At 36.1% G+C, this 19,454-nt stretch overlaps 1 protein-coding gene across 1 annotated transcript; it reads left to right on the forward strand.

Moving 5' to 3' along the window:
- Positions 1 to 14,809: 14,809 nt before the first annotated feature.
- LOC149792587 (uncharacterized) lies at positions 14,810 to 17,783 on the forward strand. Its single transcript, XM_089969407.1, has one exon. It carries the CDS (start codon positions 15,489 to 15,491, stop codon positions 17,472 to 17,474), a length of 1,986 nt encoding a protein of 661 aa, XP_089825533.1. The 5' UTR covers positions 14,810 to 15,488; the 3' UTR covers positions 17,475 to 17,783.
- The last annotated feature ends 1,671 nt before the right edge of the window (positions 17,784 to 19,454 follow it).

The raw sequence follows: 19,454 nt of genomic DNA on the forward strand, positions 1-19,454 counted from the left end.
GAAACACAAATTTTTGAGAAAATACATTCCCCACATTAATATATGAATATATTTTAGGGATCCGAGGAAAATTCTGTTTTAGGCAAAGAAAACTTTAACTACAGTTTGAACGATTCAGACTTATAAAATAACATTACCTGTATATTTAAGATGTGAAACATGTTAGCCTTAAAATATCAGGTGACTATCATAACTATGTATTTATAGAAAGATACACTGATGATATCTGACCTTTGGGAGGAATTTATAAATGTCTGTATAAAATATTGCAATAACTATCATTATTACAGCTCACCAGAATTTGCACACATTGCAATTTTAAAGATATCAAGTGTAAACATACAGACTTGTACAGACGATGGTAGTTAAACAAAGCTTTAGATGTTCAACTGATGAACAAACTGAACTGATGGTTGAGCCAGTGCAACTCAAGACAAGAGCAAATCTGTTGGATATAACAAATAACTACAGAACTGGTCGCACTTTAGATCTGGATTTGGAGATTACGTTACACTTGCCTACCTATCTCAAAGACGATCCGTTCGCTCATGATAAAGTACTTCCCGATGAAAATGATTTTTCATAGTTACAGACGAAGTAGAGAGCTGATTACAAAATACAAGACAAGAAATTTTATTTGCCTTCAAAAAGCAAAGATAGATGAGTATGCTATTTACAATAAAAATCCAAAGCTTTGCATTACATCCAGTTCGGGTCGTGTTTGAACAACAATTCTAGGTTGAATCGATCCGTCATTTAAATTGTCAGACATCAAGCAGAAACAAAGTATTGGTTCTTTAGTGCACATTAACCTTTAACCTTTAAGCATTAGGTTCATATATCCCAAGTGAAACAAGCCTCTTTACTTTGTATGTCTTGTGTAACAGAAATGTTTGACTGATGATAACCATGTACTAGTGGAAAGAATGTTTAAAGAAAATACTGAAAAGATTAATCAACGGTAAAAAAAAAATTGAGATAAAAATTTAAACGATAAAGCAAAGAAACGATAAAGCAAAGAAAAAAGTGTATCAACTGTTGCTATGGAGATAGTAATTACCATATTAAAAGTTGCATCGTTGACAGCAGATTTAGCAAAAGTATTATTCCCTACCCCTACCCCTACTCCACTGCAAGCTCCAACCTTGTATTATTGATAGCGTGATAAGTTAATTATTTAGAGTGTTGATCAAATCGTTTTCATTCTAGCTGATGACGTTATATTACTTACTTTGACAGCCATGGGTTTTTATTTGCTTTTTTCCAAAGGTGTAAATACATCATCTGTTTCTTTTCTTGTCCCATAATCTCATCATTTTATCATCTTCATTTGATCTAGCAAGATTGCAACAAGTTTATATTTTTCGATTTCTTAGTTATTTATTTCGCCCAGTTTCATAAAGTTTTGAGATCATGGGGTTTGGGTCGGTGCTGGTCGTACTTTGATTGGCGTTAAATACAGATGAAGTCAATGGTCATGTCTTGCTTTTCTTTCGGTTTGCTTTTCATGAAAACTGTAACGAATTTGTTATTGATACTTGCTAAAGTCCTCGGTAAATTCTTTTCACACGACCACGTTTCACAGGTGATAGATTTGGCTAGTACTCTACTGTAAGTTTGACGATTTAAATGTATAATTTAATTTCATGGTTTGATTGAATATTTAAATATCAGCACACAAAGACTATGATGTGACCCAGTACTTCCTTTATCGACAAAGGGCGGGGGGGGGGGGGGGGGCAATGCTATAGGACGACTTCAGTTTGGGTACGTCACAATACTATTTGTCCCAAAAGACCTTTGTTTTCAATATTATCTGTTCAGCGTCCAAAATTAAACACATTTAAATATTTATTAGTTTTGAAAACTTCACCATAAACTGACGAAGTCGAACAAATCCAAATTTTGTTTCCAATTAACCCACCTCAATGTGCATTTGCAAGGTTTCTGTTACTCATCTGTAACATTAATGAGTACAATGGTTTGAACAGATGGAATGTGACCAAAAATATGGCGTAATCTCCAAGAAAGGGCACATAAACCATAAATGACTTTTGTTGTGAAATTACCTCAGTAGTGCTTATTTGTCCGATGTATAGGTAACTGGACTCTGATACCTGGATATAACGCGTGAATTCAACTTGCAATGACTTTCTATTTTTATCCAGGTTTGACAAACGTATCCACAGTGACTCAGCAGTATCACAACAACATTTTTGTGAGGTGGCTGTGCATAGTCAATGGGCCAAGTAGAGTGATGTGACTGCCCAGAGGCACATTGCAGTTACTAAATATGCCTGGTCCAGACAGGATTGCATGTGCACGTTTCTGTTTGTGATCCTGGCACGCTAACTATTAATGCTCAAATTTCAAGAAAATATAGTCTTGCTACAATTAGTATTCAGTCTTATAAACAAGGTATGATTTGTAAAAAAATGAACTCCTATTTATAATACACCCTCCCCATTAAGAGACTTGCCTATTGTACATGTGTATATCATTTTATTCCGCCGCTTATATTCAATCTTTCTTTCTACAGCAAAAACATTTGAAAGGCCGATGGACTTTCTTTCTCACCTCAGTCAGGAGAAAGGTGCTCTAAAAACGGGAAATCGTGCACTCACGCTGTAATAACAACAGTGTACACGAAACACATATTTTCCTTTATGATATAATGTTTACAATCCGCTTTCTATCCAAAAATAGTAGTGGGCGTGAGAGTGATAAGTGGAATCGTGCTAAATAATCATTTTCAAAAAGCAAATTAAGTTACCTAAAATGAAAATAATTTGTTTAAAAAATATGCCTATTATTAGACATCCTTCTTTAGTTAGACATCGATTTTATAGTGCTTGCACATATACGCCAAACACTATATAGGTTCGACGGGGGTGGGTGGGGGGTGGGTGGGGGGAATGAAACCCAATTTGTGGAAATTTGACTATACATATTAGCAGCCAAAATATTGTCGTTCGATAAATCCAGCGATCATAATTGCTTTAGCTAAGTGTATCAGACACATTTAAGTGAGTAGATACATAGCCCTGCATCGTGTCGCACGTGCAAAGTTCAAAATGACCGAGAACAATTACATATAGTTTTCGAGTGTACCACCATGTTCGCACACATATATATTGGTTCATAGTAGTAAGCAGTAAACAAGACCTAGTGTTTTCAAATTTATAAAACTCGTACAAGTTAAACTAAGAAATATTGTGTTAAAAATGTCAAAATATGTCTATGAAGTATTTAACTTAAGACGTTTTTTATTACAGTGTATGTATGTCGAAAATCTGTTATACAGCAAGCCCGCTGTATTAATTTACTCTCATTATCCGTAATATTCAGCCTGACACAACACCCCATACATAAAAAAACAATGTCACGTTTGCTAAGCACCAGCTATAAAGTCATGTATAAGTTTTAGTATACCTATCTTGGGAATATTACCGCGGCGTTGTGTTTGATCTCTAAACATTGCCGCCGGGTTAGTGCTAAACTCTTGCGCAATGCTACCATGACCAACCAGAGACCGGAAAGTAGAATTGGCGATGGCGACAGTCGCATCACTTAACAAAGTCTTGCCGTTATTACACCTATATGTTAAAAGTTTGTTGAAGGATCAAAGGAAAGTACACGAGGTGAACGAGGCGTGTTCTTATCCATCCTACGTTGAGAGACAGCGAGAGGGACAGTGTCCGCTAAGTTTGTTTGGATCGGTCCCCAGCGATACCCAATCAAAACTGAGATAGAAGGTGTGATTACAATTCAGACCCGAATGATACCTTCCAACTTAAGAGAAAATTTAGTCTTCGCCGAGACGGATTGCAGATTAATTGGGTTACTCCAAGAAGAAGCCACTAGTAATCTGATGGCAGAACCTAGAGGCAGATTCTAAGGAAAGACAAAGCTTCGAAAACGTCAGTAAGTTATGTGCTCGATTATTGCAGAATGTTACGGCATCATAATTGTAATCATTTGTAGTATGTACACTTAGTTACTAGGATCGTTTAGTACCGGGATCTGCAGAGTAAGTCACAGTGACCTGCTTTTCAGGGTCAAGTGGGCTTTGCGTATTCCGTTATGAAACTTTATGGCTGACGTATATGTCCGTTTCACAGTCAATTTAATACCATCAAGTTTGTCATTTATATGAAACTCCGTTTCCTGTTGTATGTATAGTCGTGAAACGTCATGTCAACATTCACCATTAATGCCAAGGTTAGCACCCATGGAAAGTAAATTGCTGTTGTAATGACATAATTTTCTTGCTAAACTGGCTATGCTAAGGTTTTGGATTACGTACTGGCGAAGCAAGAGATATATAACGTCTTCAGAATTCTTGTTGGATCATTATTATCACAGACCTTCCAGCTTGATATAAAAGAATAGAAAATAGTTTTTAATTGATTCATTTACTTCATGGGAAACACACCAACAACTCTGTTTCATACAATATTTCAACGCGTCCTGGTACTTTTCCGAACTACCAATGTTATTATGTTATCTAAAATATTTTTAAATGAGCTGTTGCGCTTATCGAAAATACACGATATCTTACAACGCACACTGGTGTGTTTCTCAAATCCCTTTCAGCCTATAATGGAAACGCCCTGTGCACCACATTTTGTAGCGTGAAACATTCACTCAGGTGCGAACTGCATAAACAAATATATGTCGTCGCATAATACGCTTCGTATGATTTCGAGCGAAGACAGTAGACCATAGCCAGCCGGCGATTTATGGGACGCCATATCTTGCAGGCAGTAGACATCCATAACCAGCCAGTGAAATATGGGACTCTAATTTCTGTGCGCTGTATACAGAAATATATATTCTGTGCTCACTTACTGCACCTATTATTAATACAAATGAGCATACATGTGAAGAGTTAAGCATAGCGTGCCTTGCATTGTTAATTAATCTAGTGTGTACATTTTTTTAGATTAAGCTCAATTTGAAATTAACAGCGCAGAAATAGTACGGTAAATATTCACACAGTCTACAGTTTTAATGAAAAATACAAAATAGCTTTCATCAAAAGACATAACATGCTCATGTCTATACGAGTTTATGTTATCCTTTCGTCTGTCTGCAAATATATCTTTCCTCTGCCAACCTTTGTCTCTTTCTCCTCCTGTCCGTCTATCTCATAGCATCACTCTTTCCTTTAGTACATCTCTCTCTCTCTCTCTCTCTCTCTCTCTGCCATCATCCCGCACCTAAATCCTAGGACAGCAAGCCAATGTTCGAAACCGAAAATCTGCCAGATATAATGTCTTATTGCTATAACTAAAAATAGTGTTAAAAATGTCCCCGTAGTTGAAATTTTAGTACGTCTGATATATTAAACAAAGACCCCCAGAGAAGGAAGTCCACAAAAAAATCCTCGATCGGTATCTTTCCGGAAAGTAAATAATTTGTGTAACACACGCACACACAAACACGCAGACACACACACTTTAAAATAAACAGGTGTAGATGTTAAAATCATAAGTGTATAGTTCACAGCTACAAAACTCAAAATTGCGCCTTGGAACAGAATTAAACAGGAAACTTAAAGTCGATGAAGTTATGAGTTATAGGTCACGGTAACATATATTTGAAATGAAAGTAAAGTCCCAGTTTTCTTGAATCTTTTTGAGCACAAACTCAAGCTGATGTTCAACGTCTGAACATTTCGACTTACAAAGCCAAAATTTGAATGAAACTGAAATCAAAGTACTTTTAGAATCATTTTGACTTTTGCTAGGATAAATTTATTTGTATCCTCCTAGTATCCAATCGGAGTTTAAATCTTAGTTCGTGTATAATAAAGTCCTGATAATTAACAAGGGACCATTGGTTGTAATATGCAATCAACAAATGCGATAGTACTATAATGATCAATGCTAATATTAAAATCATTAAAGTTCACCGAAGTTGATGACGTTACAAAGATAACATACAGTGACTTAAATTCCTGGTTCAATTTCAGCGTTCACAGAGACGTCTCCATTTCTCACCGAATTCATAACACTATTTAAGCAGACGATCAACGAAATGCATGTAGTTGTTAAAATGCGATGAGACATTTTCACTGCAAGTGAACACTTATAAAACAGCGCGTGTGTGTGTGTGTGTGTGTGTGATTTGGATTTTTAACGTAGCTTTAAAAACATTGTCAGTCATATCGCTACGATGTTTGCAGTGTGGCAGTATATATTTATGTCTAGCAGACATGTCCCACCCAACATGTTCTTCCGACCTTCCGCATCCGAGGAGGAAACTAACCACTTAGGCCGCCAGACCGTGCACAAAATAGTACTATTATTGGTAATAATTTGAAACATAATTTTGAAAGTTTCTCAAAGTAATCGTGTTATAACAGTAGCGTTATTAATCGGTTCTGGCAATCGACTGATAGTCAACTACCAACCGATCCCTTTAAGCACTTGATAGTGTAACAAACGTGGGGTTATACTGTAACATCGCGGGCTCTATATTATCGCGCCAAACAGGATATCCCATTAATTTTGAACACGCTCTGACTAGACATTGTTTACAGATGTAAGCTGTCTTCAGTAAGAACGTATATCTGTCGGAGCACAGTTTTGAACATTTTTGGTAAGTCTACATTTACAGACAATGAACATAACTTCATTGTAAAGTGCATTCAATTCCATTGATCATCATACACAAAACTCCTGTCTATCTTTCTTACTATATCCACATTGTTCTTAATTACCAAATATATTCAGTGTATCGTCTGCAGTTTGAAGATTATATGTCATATACAGGAGTCTATGTACATTCCCTTACTAGGAGGCGCATGACATTTCATTCTATGGTAGCTAATATGGATCAAAATTGACAAAACATTGCCTATGATCCTACTGAACTTACATAGATAGGAAAGCAATAATAGTTCAACTTTTTAAAACGGCAATATTTCCAATATTTCCATAATTAATCATAATGTTAATAATATATTGATATTTATAAATAACGATTTTATGGTCGTAAAATGACAAAACGGTATTACGAAATAAATCCCAAATAATCCTAGAATTTCGAACGCAAGTCCAAATGATTAAAATTCTGAACACACTTTAGAGGTAATCCAAAATAAACCCAACTGTTAATGTGCCTGTGTTGGCGTGTCCTAGTGATCTGCCAACAGTTTTTTGTTGAATCACAATAATACAATCCAGGAATATATTCTTTTTTGAATTTCACTATAATTCCCGGTTAATGTCTCAAACCAAGAATGTATTTTTTACATGATGAGCACTTTGTATTTCCAGTTCAATAATAATATGAACAAATAAATTCCAGCCCAAATAAAATACTGGACACAACAATGATTCTGCCTCAAGATTTTATAACGTTAATACATTATTTATAGAAAAAAGATTATATAGTCTTCTACTTGATCCCAGGTCACATTTAAGAGTTTCTAAAACGAAAACTATTATTTAATGGCAAATCTCATTCTGGAAGGTTCCAAATGTTTACAAGATAGAATCTTAGTATTAAATAGAAGATGTATTACTAAAATTATAATGAAGAACATGGTAAACACAATGTCATTGAGTCAGGCATAGATAGTAATCATAATAGTTAACCCATACTCATAAGGAAACGTTAGCTATGTTAGCTGTGTAAATAATTAAAAACTAAGTTATAAGTCAGGTACAATATGAACTTGATTTTTGGACTAGGTCAAAACCAAAATTCAATTTCCATATCATATCATGAAATAATAATTAAATAATAATTTAAGAAAACAAATAATAATTTAAGAAATCATAAGAAACAAGCAATGAAGATTACCCTAAATATGCTATGAAAACCAAAACTTCAGAGAAGTGAGGTGAAAATATGCGTGATTTCTTTAAGAGAATCATAATAAAAGTTGTCCAAAAGCACAGAAAGAAATTTGTACCATCTTTCTTTGCTGGTAGTCTAGCAAAGAAGATGACTAGTATCATCATGCGATAATCATCTGCTTCTAAACATGACAAAAACGTACCAAATCAAGTGTAAGTTCTAAACATGACAAAAACGTACCAAATCAAGTGTAAGTTCTAAACATGACAAAAACGTACCAAATCAAGTGTAAGTTCTAAAATGACAAAAATGTACCAAATCAAGTTAAGTTCTGAGAGTGCCAGAAAGTATCTGCCTCATCTGTGAAGTCTGTTACTGCAGAATTAAAGAGTGTCAGGAAAATACCTACATTTTCAAAGAAAAAGAAGTCGTGTACTACAGCGTCGGAAGTTTGGATAAAATCACATATTATTAGAATAACCTTTGTTTGCTAAGTCAGGTCCCTCGGCATATTATTTAGGTTATGTAGATAATTCTGCTGATAATATGTGTGAGGACAGTCATGACTGTTTACCTTTATCTGAGGATGAATCTTTAAGCTGCTGTGCATGTCTCAAGCATCAACCTCCTTCATTTTAAGGATTATGTTAATCTTGTTTGTTAAATAGGCACGATGTGACGATTGCCAACACTGGACACCTTCTTGTGCCACATCTGTTGTGAGGCAGTATCGCTCATTTCTCTGCTAACATTGCATTTAAACACAGTTATGTAATAAGTTTTTATTCGGATTTGTGCTGTTAATTTCATGAATTTCAACTCAGTAAACATTACTGTATTCAGTTAATTCAATGTATCATTTATTGTTGTGGAAATATTCAGCCAGTGCAAGCGTGGACATTCCATCCTATACGTAAGTTGAAATTTAATATTTATTATAATACGTGCGTGCTACCATACATAAGTTAGGCGAATATCGCGAGAATACAGACTTGCTCCCTGGCGAATATCGGATACTATATTGTTACCCCATGGCACGATAATCTGGTTCACCAGCCATGAACGTTTTATTTACATATAGACGATTGGATTGACATTTTTTTAAATTTCTTATTTTTGAAAATAGGAAAACACAGAGGGAAAGGCAGAAAAACACTGTAACAGCGTAGCAATAACATAATGGTTTTATTTTGTACCGATAACAACATTAAGTACCGCGATAATATAGCATTTGTATTTAAGGAGATTTTCGTGAGTATTTATTTGATTATGGGCATTGATGTTGAAAAGATATTTGTTAAACAGAGTAATTAGCCAACTTCTAGGAGCAGACTTCATAATATAAAGTATTTACGGGTCTTTAAGTTGCTTAATTAGTTTCGTAAAATGGGCGCTCCCTAATTTTTGCACTTAAGAAATTCTAAGGAAATTCTAACGTACATGGGTTTGATTATTTAAGATAGGGCTAACTATGTATTATGTGTTTGCATAATGTTCCGTAATACCTGCCATAAAATAATAATTTAATCATCGATAAACCATACAAATGTGAAGCGAGAAAATCCATGCAGCTGTGAAATTTTGAATCCTGTGAATGTGTAGACTTATTTGTGATATTAGGGCGATGAAGAACTATTCATTTTACAGCGACTATTATCCCGAGGTCCTGGTAAATTTGGGAAACTTCAACCTCTAACCAGTCAAACAGAACGACAACAGCTTTCTCTGCCAGAAACCGGAATCTATTTGGACCATCTCAGCCATTTCTACGATTGGACTGGTTGTACGATTGACCCAAAAATTGCAAATGAAAACTATCGATGCATGCGTAACTTCTCGGTCAATCGTTTTATGGTAAATAGCCGAGATAGTCCGAATGAAGCTATCTGTGGAATTATGTTCCATATGGTTCACCTCGCAGTTGTGTGCCGATTTTATATAAAGATCTAAGGAAGATTTTCAAACAAATGCAAATTTCAAAACCCGTTTCAACTTGCAAGAGTCTAATCCAAACGTTCATCTTTGTCCATTCCTTCCCATGACTCGGAAATGCTTGTTACACTAAGGAACCTGAAATCAAACAATAATCAACACTACATTGTCCCGACAATCGAGTAGAATCTACGAAGCCCTAGACAGGGGATTTTAATAACAGCGTAAGTACAGGTAATATGAAGGTTATTTATACTTGGGGTCAAAGTAGGGAATAAAGGAAAGAGGAACACAATCTGATTATGCTCTTACAAGCTGAAATACGGTATGCAAAGATGAAATCTCTTTTGTTCATTTACTTTTGAAATACAGCGCTACACATGTTAGAAAGTTTCGTACAAGAGGTATCTTCTTTTGAGCAATTGTTGTAACGTCAAACTTAGCAAGTTCCGACTGTTTTTTTTATATTTTTTTAAAAAGCTGATCACGTCTGTTTACGTTTTATGGGATTATGGACTACATGCAATATTTACCTACCCCCGAGATTGAAGAGAGTGGCAACGTGCAAAAACAACACATCTCCGAAACTGAAGATTTGGCAACAGAAGTGTTTCAATTAGTATGGAAATTTTACTTTTTGCAAAAACACTTGTTCGCGTTTATCTGCTCTACAGCTTAGCGGGTGTTCCTCAAAAAAAAAAAAAGAAAAAAAAAAAAAGGAAGCCAACACACCAAAAAATACAATCCAACACTTTAATAAAAATATTACTAGGAGCAAACTGAAGTGTCGGTCAATGTTGTTAACCGTAGAGGTAATAAGTGTCATTCGGGCAATAAATATACATAGCTGCGTGAAGATGGAGGCAATTTTTCGAATTGATTCATTGCAGTAGTAGTTCTTTTTTTGTTGTTGTTGTTGTTACGTATACGATCGACACTTGTTCAAGCGCAAAAGTAGCTGCATGGGGTTGAAATATGTGTAGTGCCAGTCCGCCAGCTGCACCGCGAAAGGGCCAGTAAAAGTAAACGTCATCACAATGCTCCATCCGCATCTTCAACATCTGGATCTTAGCGAAGAAATAATACGAAGACAGCTAGTGGAGGAGAGTTGTCGCAATGGAGAGGCCGAGACGACAACATAAACACTCTGCGTCATTTTTCGACGAAGAATGTCGGAAAGCATCTTCAAACACAATTGCTGGAACAGTGGCTTTTGGATCTATTGACAGCTCGAAGTACAGGCGTCGTCGATTAATGTAACCGGCAGTACTAACACCCGTCCATAAAGTAGATGTTTACATTACTAAGTGAAGGTAAACAGAGTGCATTGGAGTGGCGTTTTACCGCAAAGTTTTCAATGTTACTGACTATCGCTCCGCGAGTTTGTTTGCAACTGACTTGCAGTTGGTTTGCTGAAGGAAAATCAAGGACATTTAAATGACTGAGGATGACGCGATTCTAATTGAAAGAATACACCTTATTGGAATTCCTGTGCGCCGTTAGCGACTGCACCGATGGCGTCAGTTCGGAATTATTGAACATGGACGACTCCGACACCAGTCTCTACAGTGTCGACGACAATGAGGCCGAGAGTGACTGAGACGACAAATCAGAGCTTTTGTGAGGTTTGTCTGATTAATGTACGCGTTCTGGCCATTTCGTCTTTTGTAGACAGTGTGTGGACACACTACTGGAACAGAATCTCAACTTACCACTGTGTCGCGTTCCCATAATGATCATGTTACAGCTGTACTCGGGGTTTTCATACTCGCGGAGGATACATCCTTTGTCAAAAGTTCCTATTTGTACTCTTGGTTTCCATACTCGTGGATTACGTACGCTCTGTTTCAGTCCACCCGGTTATAATGTGTATATTTTAAATACAGTCGAAGTTTGAATTGATGTCGGGCTTAAGCGCCTGTTTTGTTTAAATTTACTTATCATTCTCTTCGTTTTTCACCTGAAAGCATTTTTTTTTTTATCTTCACTAAAATATCGGAGTAAATATTTGAATTAAAAAGAAATATCAGCCCACAAAACAATATTACTTCACCCATGACAAAAAGCTGGATAAGAGAATCACATTTAAATATTGTATAAATCAAGCACTTTATGTCAGTAATTATATAAAATAGCTCTGTCTGTCTGTCTCTCTCTCTCTCTCTCTCTCTCTCTCTCTCTCTCTCTATATATATATATATATATATATATATATATATATATATATATATATATATATATATATATATATATATATATATATATATATATATATATGTAATTTAAATAAAATATGAAAATAAAAAGGTGTGCAGTTACCGGATTACTCTTTCAAAAAAAATTTTTGTAGGACGTTAAACGTAAAAATATTTCAATTTGAGTTATTTCTATCCAAAGAACTTACTAATACATTGTATACACTGCATCTGTATCACAATCATATTTCCGCATACAAAAATGTAATCAATATAAAAAATGGTACTTCAAATATTTTACTGCCAAAATAGAAAATGTATCCTACAAAACAAAACAAAAAAATTATTTAAAAACATCAATAGTCTTTCGATTTACCTATTCAATGAACCAATGATCAAATTATTAAACTATTATTAGGAAACAATGAGAATGAATTATTTTATTAAATCACGCGAGTCTGCGTTAACATTCATCTTTACACAGACGTGTGTGTGTGTGTGTGTGTGCTTTGTCGGTAAAACTGTTCTATCCTCTTCATTTCCCATATTAACCTAACTCGGCATAAGTCAGTTATGCAGAAATACAGATTCGTTTAATGATAGAATTGGCGACTGAATTTGATCGAACCATCCCACACACAAGGTACAGCAAATCAACGGTATGCTACGCCGCCATTCAGATTGAGTCATGCTTGGCTACCGAACGATAAAACAAAACGTATGACGTTGAATATATGAACTAAAGACACCTATATATATGTGTGATACGTATCACATAGGTCTATCTTCGTTTATAATTCTTGGTGCGTAAACTCGACCAGGTTTTTTTTGTTGTTTATTTATTGAACGATCAAAGTGGCAAAACACCGTGCTATACTTTTTCTATTTTAGAATCAAGATTAGTGTTGGTATGAGCAACGTTATTTTCTGGTCTGATAAATTTCTCCCACTCTGAGAATTTTGTCCTGATTAGTCAGCAACGTTGTATTCTTTTTTCATCCACATGCGACATTGTCAAGGGATATAGTGGGGCCCCGAGTGGTCTAAAGCGCTCTTCGTTACGGATCACTGCCATCTCACCTCTGTCTGCGTCGGTTCGAGTCTCGGATTCAGCCAATGTGGGTATGTGAGAAAGCTTGCCAGTAGCTTCTCGTGGGTCAGTGGTTCTTTCCAGGGTTTTCCCGGGTTGTTCATCCACCATTAATACTGGCCGCCATGCATAGCCTATCGTATGCTGAAAAATGGCGTTAAAACCCACAACAACAACAAGAACAAGGGATATAGTCTAGAGAGAGAGAGAGAGAGAGAGAGAGAGCGTTTCTAACATCTGCTGATGTTGAATATCCAAAAGTATAATCTCTCTCTCTCTCTCAGAGGCAAATAGGCAGAATAATTAAATAAAACAGTGAGAACAAGAAATTGCAGGGTGGAAGCCCATGCTTGCATTTCTCTAAGTTTTATTCTCTAATTCCGACTTCAATATAACAAAAAAAAAATCTTTTTGGAGTGTGTTCAAGCAAAATTCAGACCGAATCTCAAATCCAAAATACGAAACTCAATGTAAGATTATGATTGTTTTTTTTTTTAAATCTAGCTAAAACCAAGGTGAATGTACTTTGATTCAATCTATGTGCGGAATTATCACCAGCCCGTCGACACTAAACAGGTTATTTTCACACTGGGTAACCTGGATAAAGTCTGTGAGGAAATACTACCAGCCCGTCGACACTAAACCGGTTATTTTCATACTCGATAATCTGGACAACAAATACTTCTGTTCAGTTTATTTTTCAACTGCATTAATTAGGTGTCTCAACTTCTTTCGAATGTTTATTACAAAATCTGTGTTTCAAACATTTATTTCAGTGCATAGTTTCAAGTACGTGAGACTATACTGCCTTTAATATATTATCAATCCTAATTTGGTTATGTAGCATTTTATTTGACTTCTGAAAATATATGACAAATCCGAAAAAGTATTTCATATTGTGTATCATATGACTCGCAGTCAAATCAAACCTTTAGTATTCGCACACCCTCCTGTTTGTTTGTAACCCCACCCCGATTTTATTAACGAAAAGCATGTATGTATGTATGTATGTATGTATGTCTGTCTGTGCGTGTGTGCGTGCGTATGTATGTATGATGTATGTATGTATGTATGCATGTATGTATGTATGTATGTCTGTCTGTGCGTGTGTGCGTGCATATGTATGTATGTATGTATGTCTGTGCGTGTGTGCGTGCGTATGTATGTATGTATGTATGTATGTATGTATGTATGTATGTGTGTGTGTATAGGAAGGAGGGTGAATAGGTTCATATATAGGCTATGATGCGGATAGTTTGGTAAGCTGGTGGGTTGGTAACAGTTCTGGTATACTGGCTAGTAGATCGGTAAATAGGTGAGTAGGTAGGTTGCGTAGCTTGGTAGGCTGGTAGGTAGGTAAACATAAGCATTGTGTTCCTCGTGGGAAACAACCCTTTGATAATAGAGCGAAAAAACTGATTTCAGGCAATAATAATAATAATAATAATAATAATTTTCTGACGTGTGATTCTATACCGTTTATAAGTTTTTGTTTACGTTCAACAGGAAGGTGTTTTAAATTTTTGTAACCCATTGCATCAGGACAAGTTTATGTCATACCAAATATGAGATGACGAATGAATCACTAGATTCAGGCTGCTTAAATACAGTGTTGAATTTTTTTTATTTATCAAACCAGTGGTTTTTGTTACTATTGGAATGTCATTGGTACTGATCTACAACAAACCTCAAAAACAATTTGTAATTGTGTATTTAAAAAATCGCAACCAGAAAATGTCTGACGTGTAGAGATATCGGCATGTAATATATAGGCAAATTGCTACATCAATGTACTCTTGATTTTAAATGGTGGTGTAGCAATATTTGCCAAATAAATGTGCTCATTTGTTTTCCAAAGTTTGGTGTAACAATGTTTCTTGATGTACACATTTTTTAAGGTTGATGTAACAATGTTTGCCACAACAATGTACTAATGTTTTTAAAAGGTTGGCGTGACAATGTTTCCTAAACTACCACATACTTTATATATACATTTGGGGGTCTTTCTGGTAGTCTAAGCACGAATGCATAGTTACACTCATTGTGGTATGCGATATATCATAGTAGTTCAAAAGAAAGGCAATCCGCATATGGAAGAGTAGTTGTCTATTCATATAATTATGCTGGGTCAATCACACCCGATTTGTGTTCCGTTTAAAGCGCAGAGAAATATTCAGCCCAAACTTTGGACACAAATGAGAAATGATCAAAACTGGGCCCGGGATATTCGTTCGTATGAAGTACAATATGTCTGGAATTTACAGGAATCACTGTGATATGTTGTAACTGGAATGAGAACGATAACTAGACCTTTTTGATGGTGAAAATGTATGTGAAAATTGTATAGTCGGCACCTGAAAGAAAATAACGTCAAAAAAGGACCAGCGCTATACACTAATCATTATCACAGAATATAAAGAAATATTTTTGTACTGGTTCACAAAGAGCTATTTGCAACAATGACGTCGGAAAAAGGGAAATCGCAAGCGAAGGAAACGAACAATGAAGCCCAGGACGAAAACAAGTGTCAACTTTGCAGTAAACTTTTCAAAAAGCCAAAGTTGACGCCATGTTATCATACATTCTGTCTAGACTGCTTGGAGAAATACGTCCAAAAATTTTCAAGGGTTGGTCATTTCAAGTGCCCTACGTGCAAAGGAGATATCACGATTCCCAAGGGAGGGATCAAGACCTTTCAAACTAACTTTTATGTTGATCAAATCCATAATAAAACCACGCCTAACAAGCCGCAAGTACCATGTGACATATGTGGTCCTTATAAACCAGCCGAAACTTTCTGTCTCGATTGCGACGAAAATTTCTGTGCAGCATGCACTGCGTCACATATGAAAATGAAAATCACAAGTGACCATCTTTTGGCAGAACTTTCGCCTTACGACAACGCGTCTTTTTTGACACGTAAATCTCGTTCACCCCTTTACTGCACGTACCACAGCGGCGAGGAGATAACCGTGGTCTGTAAGCAGTGCAAGCATGCGCTTTGCAAACTTTGCGACACAGACAACCATAGAAACCACGTAGTCAAAGGATTTTTTGATGAGGCGGACAAGGCGAAACTCAAGTTGAAGACTATGGTTGAAAACTCTTACATAAAGACCAACTTAAAGAGCCAGAAAGACTATGTAGAAAAAATAAAGAGCGAGTTAGTGAATCTCCCTAAGAGAATGAAAAAGGATATTCGAAAAGTGGAAATGCATGTGAAGAAACTGCATGCGATGTTGGAAGCTGAGAAAAAAAATATAGAGAAGCAGATTCGGGATGAATATTTCATGAAGACAAGTCAAATGCAGAATGAGTTAGTAGAGTGTCAGAAGAAATACGATCATAACAGGAGCCTACTCACCGGTGCCAAAGAACTTCTGGACTCGGGGGATGATCAAGATTTCATCCACAGAGGTTCATCACTTTATGACAGCCTTGCTATACTTAATATGGAAGCTCCAACTGACGACAAAAAAGCGATCGGAGGAGTTCGGTTCGAGCCATCCAATGTGACGTCGGAAATGGTATTTGATTTGATAGGGAGGATCAAGGACCCTTTATTGGAAAAGGTCGAACAAGAAGGGGAGGACGAGGCTGGACCACAGTACCCTGTAAGAGTCGCCAGGGCAAGGGTTGGCGTGGTGCATATATTTAGCAAGGAGGTAGGAACTGTTATGACCACTGCTGTGAGCGGGATCGCGCCCATGGGAAATGGAAGAGCGTGGATTGCGAGTAGTGGATATCCTTATATTAGACTAGTTGATGTGAATGGAACAATGCTGGAGGTTGTAAATATCGGATGTAATGTAGATGACTTAACTAAAACTAATTTGGGTGGATGCCTCGTTACATGTAGCGGAAAGAAATGCATCAAATATGTAAATCATCAACTAGAAGTGTCTGATTTTATTTCCCACACTTTTCAACATCCGCATGGGATCTTTAGCCGCGTTGGCTTAGAAGGAGAAGAGATTGTTGTCTCTTTTTCGGATTTCACTTCGAAAGGAACACCGGGTTATGGGAATGGATACATTGATGTATTCAACGCGAAAGGTGACCTCATAAAAAACACTATTTCCCGCCATCAGCAACCAATTAGAATTGACACTGACCGTCCATCCGGGGACTACTGCGTGGCGGATCTCAGCGCGGGGACCATTACCGTGCATGAAGAAGACGGGAAAGTCAGGTCGCTGTATGGAAAGCAGACTTTCGATACCTTTACACCCTATGGAATCTGTTTTGACAACCAGTGTGGGATTATTGTGGTAGACCAAGAGCAGAACCGAATTATTCGACTAAGCAGAAATGGAGCCTTTCTTCAAACCTTGATAGAGGGAAACAATATGAGAGGAATCACCTCCGTGGCTTTCGACGAGGATAATTATCTCTGGGTTGGGTCAGAGGGGATGGTACACGTATACAGACTTGTAGTCCATTAGAATATACATATATTAGCAAAACCAGTCCAAACAAAAACCTTGTTTTGTAATTCTACAGTAAAATAATACTTTTCTTACTAAATGAAACAAAACATGTTTGTGACGTTTGGATTTATGACGTATTTACATGCAAAAATTTTATATGGATAAGTTTGCATGGCAATATGGTGTTGTGATGTAGACACGTATTAACTGTTGCAGCAATAATTGTTAAAGTAACTCCATAAAACATTGCATAACAGGTTTCGATTTTTGTGTAATGATATTCTCCTATGCTTATCAGACTGGGAAATAAAAGATTTTCGTTGATTATGGTTACATTGTGCTATATTCTATCGTGTTCTATTCTATTTTTATGAATAAAATGTTCTGTATTGAGTTCAAGCAAAATTAAAGTTTGCAAATAGTTCTTGACATTTTTAAAGCCCCCCCCCCCCCGTTCCTATAGTTCAAGAAGAGTAAAGAGTTAGTTCCCATTCGTTAGAGTAATGAAGGGACATCTTCCGATAATTCATCCAAAACTCAGAACTAATATCAATTGGTTAGCAAACGACAAAAGGCATTGTGAAAAATTAAAGCTGTGAACAATCTGGTACTGGATATAACTTTTAAAAAAATGTACACCGGTTTTCTTAGAATCCAGCGGACTGATGGTTTTTACTACTCTATATTTGACTGTCGCCATGCATGATCATAGCTACATGAAACGTTCTTCTATGTTGTCCTGATTTCTTTATTTCTTTCTTTATTTTTTTAGATGGCAAAGCTGTGCCCTGAATCCACAAAGTCTGGGATCATCAGCAATTTCCGCATAAGGAGGAAATAAAGAATAAAGAAACAATACATGTACCATAATTTTACCTACGATGTTATATAAAAAGAATTATGAAGTATATTAGAGAGCTGGATCTACAGATAGGAGTATTATCTTAGTAGTGTCTTTATACTGCATGGCTATATAATAGTGCAACTCTCTCAGTTTATACCCAAAATTAGTTAACAAACCCCCTACTCCTTCTCTGAATCCGCCCCTGCCTTTATTTAGAGTTCAGAATGTTCTGTAATCAGTAATAATTTTAAATCAAGACAGAAAAGATTGGCGTGACACTGTTGTTTTCTCAACTGAACATTAGTCGTTAGGATTTTACATTTTCCCCTACATCACCATCGGACCAGGTGTATGGAGCATTTCCTTAACATGAATTTCCATCCTGATCTTTACATATATTGTCACACACACACACACGCACACGCACACGCACGCACACACGCACGCAACGAATCACAACACAACGCACACGCACACCATAAACTCACAAATATTGTTCGGAATGAACCATTCATACAAAGCCAAAGATGTTTACAATACCTGCTTGTTTGATGCGAAAGCAAAGAAAAAATAAAAATTAAGAAATCAAATCAAGGATGACCAGTGGGTCCCTTTTTTCTTAAACTCATCACTGCTATTTTTCAATATGGCAACGTATTTTTACAGCCTTTTCTATAATCAAACACAGTTTTTATGCAAGCAAAATTAGAAAGTTCATAAGGTCTTCAAAGTTTCTATTTCTTATCAAGACAGATTATCGTGTAATTTTAAAATTTGGGTAATAAGTTTTAGGATCCATTCCGCAAATAATTTTCCAACAGTGTTCAGTAACTGAAGTCATAGAATGTGTTCAGTTTGTTCTATTCCCTTTTACACAAGGTGCATTTATTATTATCACTTACATTAATATTTTTCAAAAACTGGTTTGTGGCAATATTTCTATGTCGAAATCTAAAAATTAATGCTAATGAGTTTTGTGTTTTTGTGCAACGTTTAGTAAAAACAAAAGAGATGAACCTTTTTTTTTAACACCAGTTGCACACCCTAGCTTCCTGGACCAAGTTTCATATTTAACGTTTGGCTTTTGTGTCTTGTATTTTATCATATCTTTGTGAATAAATTTATTTTTTGATTTCACTCTAAGAAGCACA

The sequence above is a fragment of the Sinohyriopsis cumingii genome, chromosome 9, assembly GCF_028554795.1.
Source record: "Sinohyriopsis cumingii isolate HCF-2022 chromosome 9, ASM2855479v2, whole genome shotgun sequence".
NCBI classification, from domain to species: Eukaryota; Metazoa; Mollusca; class Bivalvia; order Unionida; family Unionidae; genus Sinohyriopsis; species Sinohyriopsis cumingii.